Source organism: Otolemur garnettii, unplaced genomic scaffold (assembly GCF_000181295.1).
Source record: "Otolemur garnettii isolate 467f Iridium unplaced genomic scaffold, OtoGar3 scaffold00158, whole genome shotgun sequence".
NCBI classification, from domain to species: domain Eukaryota; kingdom Metazoa; phylum Chordata; class Mammalia; order Primates; family Galagidae; genus Otolemur; species Otolemur garnettii.
This window is the reverse complement of record NW_003852553.1, coordinates 3,265,724-3,277,350: the sequence shown is the minus strand read 5'-3', so window position 1 is coordinate 3,277,350 and position 11,627 is coordinate 3,265,724. Positions and strand designations below refer to the sequence as shown.

Genomic DNA, 11,627 nt, shown 5'->3' with positions numbered 1-11,627 from the left:
GCCTTAGCCACTTGAGCCACAGGCGCCGAGCCTCTCAAACTTTTTAAATGGAATCATTTACATATCTTGTTTTGTACTTTTTTCCATTTTTATTATGAAACATTTTATATGCATAAATTTATGACATAAATTTTTTAAACTCTGACTTCCCACCTTTGTGGTCCTAGACTTTGTGCCCCCAGAATAGCTGTTAAAACTAAAGTGCTAAGTCACAGCAGGATGCTCCATTTACAGAGGCTGTCTTCATAGCACTGGATATCTGCTCTTGGTTTGATTTTGGCCTTAGTTTCTGCACAGCTCAGTCTACATTTGTATTAGTTTTCTAGATTGCTGTAATAAATTACCACAAACTGAGTGGCTTAAAAGAAACAGGCTTTTATTCTCTCACAGTTCTGAAGGCTAGAAATCCTAAATTGAGGTGTAAGTGGGGCCATGACCTCTCTGAAAGGTCACAGGGAGAATCTATTCCATGCCTTTCTCTAAGCTTCTGGTGGTGCCAGCAGTCCTTATTGTTGCTCAGCTTGTAGACTCATCACTGCAGTCTCTGCCTCTGATATCAAGTAGTGTTGTAGTGTTTTCCCATGTATGTCTCTGCTTGTGTCTTATCTCTTCTTAGAAAGGACAGAGGCCATATTTGATGAGGGCCCACCCTAATAACCTCATTTTAAATTGATTATATCTGCAAAGGCCCTGTTTGCAAATAAGGTTGTATTCACAGATACTTGGGGTTAGGACTTCAGATATTTTTCAGGCACACAATTCAAGGCATAATAGTATTTGAAAAGATTTTTCTCCACCCACAGTATTTCTTAGCGTTTGTGGTGGAAGTGATTTCTAGCTCAACGTATTGCTTGAAACAGGAGCATTTTGCTTTGTTCACAGAACAAGTCTTGGAGATCTTTCCATATTGGTATATAAAGGGTAACAGGTGTCTTTGTTTTTGTTTTAACAAAGCTTACTATTTCACTATATAAATTATTAAAATGGCTCATTAGTCCGCTCCTGATGGTCATTTTGGTTGTTTCTAATACTTTGCTACTGTGAACAGTACTACAATAAAGAGCCTTCTTACAGGTGTGCTAGTATGTCTGTAGCGTTACTGAGTCAAAGGATAAATATACTTGTAATTTTGTTAGATATTGCCAAATTATTATTTTTTTTGTAGAGACAGAGTCTCACTTTATTGCCCTTGGTAGAGTGCTGTGGAGTCACACAGCTCACAGCAACCTCCAGCTTCTGGGCTTAGGGGATTCTATTGCCTCACCTTCCCAAGTAGCTGGGACCATGGGTGCCTACCACAATGCCCAGCTATTTTTTCTTGCAGTTTGGCCAAGGCCAGGTTTGAACCCACCACCCTCGGCATATGGGGCCGGCGCCCTACCCACTGAGCCACAGTTGCCGCCCCCTTGCCAAATTATTCTTCATAGGGGTTATAGCAGTTTATATTCCCACCAGAAATTTATGAGAGTTTCTGTTTTCACACATCCTTGTCAACAGTTTTATCAGTCTTTAGATTTTGTGTCTTTCTCTTACTGGTTTGTAGGAGCTTCGGGTCTATTAGAGAATTAGCCCCTTAGGATATTAGCTGTAAATATTTTCTCCTAGTTTTTCATTTGTGTCTTGATTTTTTGGGGGGATATTTAGCTATGCAAAATTTTCTTTTTAATAAATAGTGAAATGGTAAAAATAAGTAGTGAAATGTATCAATATTGGTTTTATAATCATTGTAAGCATGTAACCTTTCTTCGTGGTTTTGTATCATTGTTAAAAAGATTCTTCTCCCAGATTTTGAAATAATCATCCCATAGTTGCTTCTAATATTTATGGATTCATTTTTTTCAATTATTTAAATTTTTGATCCATATTAAGTTTATCTTGGTGTCAAGTATCAGGTATGGATCAGCTTTTTCAGCTGCCCATTTATTGAAAAGTCTCTTGTGTTTGGGAGATTTTGAATTATTCTTTCTTCTAAAAATACATCATTATATAAAGTGAATCCAGGTGGCAGCTGACTTTTTCTGTCCTTTCATTTTAATGCTTCTAATGGTGATTTGAGTAACTTAAGATACTTCCCTCCTTTTTTAAGTTGATGTTTTACTGTTAATATTGGGGCAACAGTGTTCTTTGCTGATAGTTTCAACATTGGCCTTTTGATCTGATAGCCATAGGAAACATTATTTACATCAAAAAGAAATCTATTTTGAGTTTTTAAAGAGGGTAAATGTTTATGTAGCTAAAATAGCACCGGTAGATATAATTTAAAATAATTAACATAGTTTGGCTAGTTTGTTTAGGGAAGGAGTTAGAAACAGGACTGGGAAATCTAGATTGGCACCAGTTAAGAAGGACCTTGAATGACATGTGTTAGTCCTTAGTTGGAGGGAAGGGAAGAACATGTATCATTAAATGTCACTGAACATTTGTGAGCTGGGTTAGAACCATGCTCTTAGGACATGTGTCTGATAGTATAAGGATGGATTGGGAGAGGCAGCCACTAGATAAAAGTAACCATTAGGGGACCACAGGAGAAGTAATGAAGCCCTGAGCTTGGTGATCTCAAGGAAAATAGAGAGGAGGAAATACTTGTCAGAGACACTGCAGAAGTCAAATCCATAGGCCTTGGGAATTGACCTTTTGACTGGATAGGCATTTGGTGCAAAGATGTTTGGTGCAAAGGATGCCTGTAGTGGTCATTCATTTTGCAAATACAAACAGAAAGCTTTACAAAAATCATAAAAACGGACCGATATTTCTTACTGTTGCAAATGTTGCATTTGCATAATGAACAAACAATAGAGTGCCTTAACAGTTGTTGTGATAACTGTACGCCTCCATTGGCACCTTTTGTTTCGGAGTGCTCCACAGTCAAGGGTTTAATGAAGGTAGGAGGGAAGGAATTTATTACATAAATTCAGAGTTAGCTTTTCTGTTAGCAACTTCGTGTATATATTTCTTTTGAAAAATGTAGGTTACTAACTTTATGTTCATTTAAGAATTAGCTATAAGATTCTAACCTTTCAGACTCTCCTTACTAGATTCCGATTTTAAGTATTCATAATGGCTTTATCATGATTTTTTTCCCCCCAAAACACAGTTCCCTGACCAGGCAACACAGCTAAAATGGAATGTTCAGTTCTGCCTGACGATCCCTCCCAGTGCACCACCAATTGCACCTCCTGGGACGCCTGCTGTAGTGCTGAAATCCAAAATGCTATTTTTTGTAAGTATCACCCAGTATCCATGTACATACAGAGCTTCTGAGGAAAAGGCCATGTGAAGATAATAGAGCAACTTTTGAATGACTGTATAAATTATTGCTGCAAAATATGGGCCAGGATTCTTTAATTTTCAGTTTGGACTTCTTGGGATCCTGTTCCTTTAGTAATAACAACTTTATTGAACTAGCTAACTATTTGGCACAATTGCATCTTAACCGTAATATTCCATTTTTGTCACATTTCTTCTCATGTTTAATTTTCTTTTGTTTACTGTTTTTTAATCTGAAAGTATAGTAAATGATAGTACCTTTTTAAGTTATAGATGTTTTATTTTCTTATGTTCTTATGTTTTTTTTCTCTTTGTGTGTGTTGTGTGTCTCCAGCTTCAGCTAACTCAGAAAACATCGGTCCCTTCCCAAGAACCTGTTAGTATTATAGTTCCAATCATTTATGACATGGCTTCAGGTACAACCCAGCAGGCAGACATTCCCAGACAGCAGAACTCTTCTGTTGCTGCTCCCATGATGGTCAGCAACATTCTGAAGAGGTTTGCAGAGATGAATCCACCACGACAAGGTACATGACCAGTAGATGATTATTTTATTGCATATATGTTATCAAAGTTCTTTTGAGAGACACTCTCTTCCCTTCTCTTCTCCTTCCTTATCCACTTCACTCCCCAAATCTAGTAATAGAGCTTTGGTTGCTGTGGCCCTCTTAATGTCTGCCTGTCGCTTTCTTCCTTTTCTCACTGGTTCTTCATTTTTGTCCATTTCTCTGCTGCCTGGACTTTATTTTGTTAGTGATTTACTATTAGGATTGACCCAGTTGCTAATGCCAGAAGCTTGTATTTATAGCATACATTGCCACAAAGCCCTAGGTTAGGATGATAGAATTTTCCATGGCTGTGAATTCCTGCCCTACCATCAATGCCTGCCACTCTGTACATCACAAAGTTGAAATGCATGTTGGTTTCTCATATTTCATGGTTCAATCATGAATAGAATAATACCATTAAAAGTTCTGTATCCTCTAAATGTTTTGTGAAGAATAAAAGCTGATACAAATGGCATCACTGCTTTTTTGGGCTTCTTATATAAGTGTCAGGCGGGTGCAAGTGAACCTTTTCACCAAGTGCACAATGAAGCTCTCAAACTGAACATTTCCAAGGAAACTAGAAAGATAAACAAGGTCCCTTCAATACTGGGGTAGCCTACACTTAACATGTAACTCCTGGCAGCGCTAAATTTGGGGTTACAAAAGATAAAGCTTGGCAAAGAGAACTTTGCTTCCATTTTACTCATTGCTAATAGTAAGGAAATTTAGATTAAATTTTTCCTATTTATAATATTAAGGAAGTTCTCTATATCTCCATTTAGAATAGTTTGATAACAACAGAATTATATCTTTAAATGAGGGAAAGTTGTTCTCTGAAACATTTTCAAAATTTTCCTAGAGATTACAATATGAGAGAAATGTTATTTTTACAAAACTGTTTGTTTCCCCCATATTCTATACATAAGGCAAGTTCTCACTTATAAGGAATATACTGGGCAGTAGAGAAGGGTATACTTCTTTTGTTGTAATACTTCTTCTACTTCTTAAAATTGCTTTCATCCTTTGACTTCTTTCTTCTTTCAGCTAAAACTAGTACTCAAAAATCAAAGTTTAAAGCTGTAAGAATTCTCAAAGTAGCCGTCTAGTAGAACTTTGATAATAAACATCATTCCTTCACAAGCAGATAACTATTATTATCGTATTATGGGGTTTTATGTATTATGACTTACGGAACTTAAAATTTAAAGGAAATTTTTATTTATTTATTTTTGAGACAGAGTCTTATTATGTCACCCTTGGTAGAGCACTGTGGTATCACAGCTCACAGCAACCTCAAATTCTTGGGCTTAAGTGATTCTCTTGCTTCAGCCTCCCAAGTAGCTGGGACTACAGGTGCCCACCATGACACCCAGCTATTTTTTGGTTGTAGTTGTCATTGTTGTTTGGCAGGCCCAGGCTGGATTCAAACCTCCCAGCTCTAGTGTATGTAGCTGGCGCCCTAGCTGCTGAGCTACAGGTGCCAAGGAAAATGTTTTGATCCTATTGGAATCAAGCAAGTTTTACTACCAATAATGAAAAAAAAAATTTTTTTGCAGTTTTTGGCCAAGGCTGGGTTTGAACCCGCCACCTCTGGTATATGGGGCCGGTGCCCTATTCCTTGAGCCACAGGCACTGCCTATGAAAATGTATTAGTTAATGTATCCTTTTATTTAAGAAATTGAGATATTTTGGAAATGTTTTCTTTTTTTTCTTCCATTGGGCTGGGCAAAGGATTTTTCTTACTTTCTGCACCTTAATTTTCCAACAGTTGGGAGAGAAGGCTAGCAGCAACTTGCACAGGATCACTGTGCATCCTGCCTTTCATTGGAAGGCCATGATTCACAGGAGGTCTTCAGTCTCCCACTTTTCGCCATTGTAGTGTTAGACCACGCTCTGATGAAAGGGATCCAGTTTTTGGCTTACAATATTTAAATATTTGTAATATTTACTAGAAGCAAGAGGCAGAGTATTAGGTTTCTTTGAGCAAAGGGGAAATTGAGAGGATGAATCATCAGAACCCTTCCCACCAACAATTTTTTTTTTTGCAGTTTTGGCCAGGGCTGGGCTTCAACTCGCCACCCCCAGTATTTGGGGCCAGCGCCCTACTCCTTGAGCTACAGGCGCTGCCCCCCACCAGCAAATCTTGTATTGAATTGTCAGTGTACCATACTTGAGCTTCCCTCCCTCCTCCCACTCCCATCACTTCCTCCTGGTGAAGTGCTTTTAAGAAAAATTTTTTTGGCCAGGTGTAGTTGTTCATGCCTATAATCCCAGCTCAGGAGTTCAGGACCAGCCTGGCAAGAATGAGACCCCATCTCTATAAAGAACCAGCTGGGTGTTGTGGCAGGTGCCTATAGTCCCAGCTACTCCAGATAAAGTAAGAGGAGTGCTTAAGCCAAAGAGTTTGAGGTTGCTGTGAGCTATGACACCATGGTACTCTGTCCAGGGAAACAGACTGAGGCTCTGTCTCAACAACAACAAAAAAAAAAAAAGAAAGAAAGAAAAATTTTTGCCTGGGCAAGGTGGCTCAGCTACTTGGGAGACTGAAGAGGATTGCTCAAGCTCAGGAGTTCAAGGCTGCAGTGAGCTATGAGTGTGCCACTGTACTCCAGCTTAGGTGACAGAGTGAGACTTTGTCTCTTAAAAAAAAAATTAAAAAATATATATTTTTTACATTTAATTGATTTTAATGTTGAACTCCAGAAGTTGACCATTTCCTTGAAATTTGGGAGAAAACTCCAGTAGCTGTCACTGACTTGCACTGTCCATTATGTGTCACTAGCCACATGTGGCTTTAAATTAAGTTAGATTTTAAATTCAGTTCCTCAGTCAGACTAGCTGCATTACAAGTACTCGATAGCCATGGTGCACATATACAACATTTCTGTCATCCCAAAAAGTTCTATTGGACAGTGCTATCATAGACATTTTTATCTAGCCTTTAATGTAACATTAGAAGGACACCATTGAAGTTGTAATGCATAAATATAAACTAGATCTCTTCATTAGATGCAAAATGCATAAGCAATCATTAGCCTTAAAGCCCAACTTCAAAGGTTTATCCAATGCTACTGTTTCTAAACAGAAACTCTAGGCATATCTTCTTAAATTCAAACCTAACTGGGACTTGCCCAAAATTTCTCCTTGAGAGAAAAACAAAACTCAAACCAAATATAATCTGATATTTAACACCACAGCTTAATTCCCTATAATCTGGGCAGTTAAAATTGTTTTATTTTGATCTTTAAAGTTCCTACTAATTTTAGATTTAATTACCCCTTCCCCAACCGGTGTGTTAACATCATCTTTCCTGTATTGCGAATAGCTAATACCATTTTTCTCTGTTGCAGGTGAATGCACAATATTTGCAGCTGTTCGTGATTTAATGGCTAATCTTACACTGCCCCCTGGTGGGCATCCATAGACACTATTGTTTTTAAACCAGGGAGGCTGACAAATGAGACAAAACAACAAAAAAAAAAATCTGAAATCAGCCTTCAGTTTAAAAAAGAAAAAGGACTTTTTTGACTTTAAGAGCTAAATATTCTAAACTGGCAAATATTTTCAGGGTGCACTTCTTTCATCAAAAAGACCATCAATCTTTTGTATAGTGAACTTGTATAGTGTGTTTAAGTGGGGCACATTTCAAACTAGGTAATAAATTGGTGTCCGCTTGCCAGTGATAGATTTAATATTGTTTTATACTATAAAGTTATGAAATGCCAATCTCATTTTATTTAATTGTTTTCTTATGTTTGGGGTGTAATAGTCCTTTTTTTGGTTTTTGTTTTGTTTTTTAAGGCAGGTCTGTCATTTTTGAATACTGTAAAACTGTGATAAACTTTATATTGAAGCTGTATTTTAATATGACCACTTTGAATCCTTACATGAAAATGTTCTGGGAGTTGTTATAAACACATCCCAAAGAAGCAATATTTAATAAAACTAGGTTAAACACAAAAAACAAAAAAAAAACAGTGACACTCACTTGTGTGTATATAAAGCTCTATACACTTCTTAGGGCTTCCCTTCATCTTTAACCTGGTCGGACCAGTAATTAATTTGTAGTAATACATACGTGAAATTTGATCAAAAGCATCTGCTTCTTTGTTTTAAGTTAATTTATTTTCTTGAAACATTCCTAACTTGACTAGTGGTTAATGTTTAGCACTTCAGTTGTCTTTCAGTGTAGGATTTGGGTTAAAAAGAACGAACCTAGTCTTTAAGAAGAGACAGTAAGTGGTTCATGTTGATCAAGGATCCCAAATAATGCTATTATTCTCATCTATTGGGGATGTGGGAACTTTTCTTTTAGGTAAATCCAGTTTATAGGATAATTCTGCATACAACATTAAGTACAAAACAAAGAACTTTAATGTTCTACCCTTGCATGAAGTTTCTGTGACATTTCTTTATCTTGCTCAACTTCTTGCTTTCCCCACCAAAATTGGGGTTGTTCTAAACAATCTCAATTTAATTCATTGTGAATAAAATGATAGAATATTTTGCTTGGAGGAAACCTGGTCCAGTCCCCTCATTTTGAAGAATCCAAGATCCAGGGTCTGTTTAGGGTCAAAAGGAATTTGGGGTACTGACACATCTCAGCAGAGTTTCTTTTTGAAGCACCATGCTGTCTCTCCCAATTAGGGACTTTTTAAGCTTCAAGGAACAGGATCTGATGCAGAGGTCTTCTAGTGACTTGTGATTTGGAAATGTTTTTTAAAATTATAATACCATGATGAGTTATCTAGTCACTGTAATACTTGTTCTCTATTAAATTGTAGATGCTTTGTCTAATTCCACTTTAAGATGATTTAATTGAGCTTCTGTAACTGTCAACTACCAAATTCTGGTTTCAAAAATCTCACTGCAACTATATCATATCTGTTGTCAACTTTGCTTGATTCTCATTTTCAATGAGAGTTGAGCCCTTCTTTGCCTTTCTTCTTTGTCTTATGTCTCCCTTCATCTCCTGCTTCTCACCCAATTCTGCCACCATTCAGAAGCAGGTGACTAAACTTTATCCTTCCTTTAACTTTTTTATCCTTCTGTTTTCAGTTCACCTTACAATGGTAATCACATCAGTTTGACAATCTAAAATGTCTTTATCATGTGTCAGCCCTTTTCTGTTTGGAGCTGAATCCTTTTCTTTCATGTAGAAATCTACATGCATATACAAGAAATGTATTTTTATCTGCAGGATGATATTGTTTCATATTTATTTAATGGAATTAACTTTGAAGATATTTTCTCTTTTACATGTGGTTTTGAAATGTTAATTGCATTTTTACACATAGTGCATTCAGTGGACATTCTTCCTAATTATAACTCATCTCTGAATGCATTGTGCAAATCAAGATAGGACTCCGTCAACAGAATTTGCTTTTGGTGCTTATTAAGAGTAAACCCATGAATTTGAACTTTGAACTATTATGCTTGGTACTTGGAATTGGTATATATTTTATTAAAGCTTGAAAACATTTAGCATTTGAATCAAATTTCATCGCAAACCATGTCTTCTGCCTCTTTTGTTACCCAGGTTCAATCAAAGAACTGGATGCCCGTAGTGACTTTTCCCTAATAGATGATTTGGGACTTTGAGGTGTTTTCAATGTGATTTTAGTATTTACAGTAATAAATAAAATCTATATAAGTTTCAGAGAACTACCAACTCTCTCTAGTTAATTTTCATGAGGATATTCTGGATGAAAGTCTGGTTTAGTATTAAACCTTGAAAGAGGAAACTGGTTCTGATTTGCCACCTATATGCTGAAATACCATTTCAGAATCAGAGGATTAAGAGGGAAAGCTTTAACAGAACATATCACGTTATTAATAACAGGGGCTGAACCTTATGTTTGAAAATTAGCTCTGAGTGTAGGCATAAACTAAAATATACAACATGACTTTGAATTTAAATATCACTAATAACTTCACTGTGTTATAGTTAACACAGTAATCTGTTCAGCCCCAAGATAGTAACATTCTTTGGACTGTGGTTAATTTGTTAACTTTAAGAAGTTACAAATTTGCTGCTCTGAATTCTAATCCAACTTCAGTATAAAAAAATTATTCCTTTCATGTTTTTCTCCAAAGGAAATACACATATTTATCATCCAAGTGTTCTTGATGCAAAGTCAATATGGGGAAAATTTTAAGAGAACTTACATTCAAGGGATGGAAAAGGAGAAATGTTAGTGTATATTTCATTATTTCTTATGGACACTTTTTTCATTTGGTTTGATGGGAATCAACAGTTTGTCTAAGGGTATGGTTTTAATTTACTTAGGATAGATTTAGTATTGAGGTTATTAAGACAAAGTTAGCAGAGGCCAGCCAAGCACTGTGCTACACAACTCCAAGAATGCCATGATACATTCACAATTTTCTAGAAATTGTCTCTACTTCCAAGTGGCCAGTGATTTGCTAACTACCTTACCCAAGAATATATGACTGACTGATGAAAGGGTATATTTAGGCCAATATGAAATAACAACAGCTAAATAACTAAGAACTTACTGTGTGCCGGGCACTGTCTAATGATTTCAATGTGTGTGTAAACCTCCCAACCCTATGAAGTAAGTATTAATATCTTCTTTTTACAAATGATAAAATGAGGCCCAGAGAAATGATTTTTTTTTTTTGACACAGAGCCTCAAACTGTCGCCCTGGGTAGAGTGCTGTGGCATCACAGCTCACAGCAACCTCCAACTCCTGGGCTCAAGCGAATCTCCTGCCTCCACCTCCCAAGTAGCTGGGACCACAGGCACCCGCCACAACGCCTGGCTATTTATTTTGGTTGCAGCCATTGTTGTTTGGCAGGCCCAGGCTGGATTTGAACCCACCACCTTAGGTGTATGTGGCTGGTGCCTTAGCCACTTGAGCCACAGGTGCCAAGCCAGAAATGATTTTCTTGAAATCAAATTGATTGCTTAAGATCAAACTGCTAAGGGGAAATTTAGAGGTACTGCTCCCTAAAATACCTTTCTGCTGTGAACCATACAGTCAGGGGAAAGCTTCAAGTGTTTTAAACTTTTCCCTTGGGGCCTTTTTGACTTGACACAGTTTTGACTTGTCCAAGCTCAAAAAGTTCACTAGAAGTAACTAAAACTGACCTGATCTCTTGTCACTTGGAGCTGACAGTCTAATGCCTTCTGACCTCTGCATCACTTATTTGGAACTTAAATGAGACTACTTTGTTCAAGAAACACTAATTATCATATAACCAAGAGTACTAGATAATCATGACCTAACCTTCACTCTGTGCTCTAGCATGTTCTTACCTGGCTTGGGGCTGTGCAGCCCTCCAGAATCCAAGTGATGGTGTTGTCCTGTTTGCAAGGTGTAGGCCCAGTGGCAGAGAGATTTTTGAGCTTTGTGTCAGCTTGGCACCCTGCAGGCACATAATGATGGGAGGTACACTAATACCGTGATTTGCTGTAGCTACTCAGTGTGTGGGCTTAGGAACCAGTTAAGTTTATAGAATTGTATAATACTAAGAACAGGCAATTCAGGAAATGTAGCCCAGCGTGGTGGTGTGCACTGGACTATAGTCCCAGTTACTCCAGAGGCTGAGGCAGGAGGATCGTTTGAGCCCAGGAATTTGAGGTTGCCGTGAGCTATAATGCCACTGCACTCTAGCCAGGGTGACAGAGCAAGAGCCTCTCTTAAAAAAAAGTTCCTTGAGGGTGGCGCCTGCTGCTCAGTGAGTAGGGCCCCAGCCCCATATACCGAGGGTGGTGGGTTCGAACCCGGCCCTGGCCAAACTGTAACAAAAACAATAGCCGGGCGTTGTGACAGGCACCTGTAGTC

At 37.7% G+C, this 11,627-nt stretch overlaps 1 protein-coding gene across 2 annotated transcripts in view; it reads left to right on the top strand.

The window, feature by feature from the left end:
- The window catches only part of MED14 (mediator complex subunit 14), a 96,895-nt gene extending 87,570 nt beyond the window's left edge, over nucleotides 1-9,325 (top strand). For both annotated transcript variants that reach the window (XM_023519131.1, XM_023519130.1), the window contains 3 exons: nucleotides 3,095-3,220; nucleotides 3,602-3,794; nucleotides 7,166-9,325. In XM_023519131.1, the coding sequence (XP_023374899.1) occupies nucleotides 3,095-3,220; nucleotides 3,602-3,794; nucleotides 7,166-7,239 (393 nt within the window). In that variant the 3' untranslated portion in view covers nucleotides 7,240-9,325. The remainder of the gene's footprint in view (nucleotides 1-3,094; nucleotides 3,221-3,601; nucleotides 3,795-7,165) is intronic.
- The last annotated feature ends 2,302 nt before the right edge of the window (nucleotides 9,326-11,627 follow it).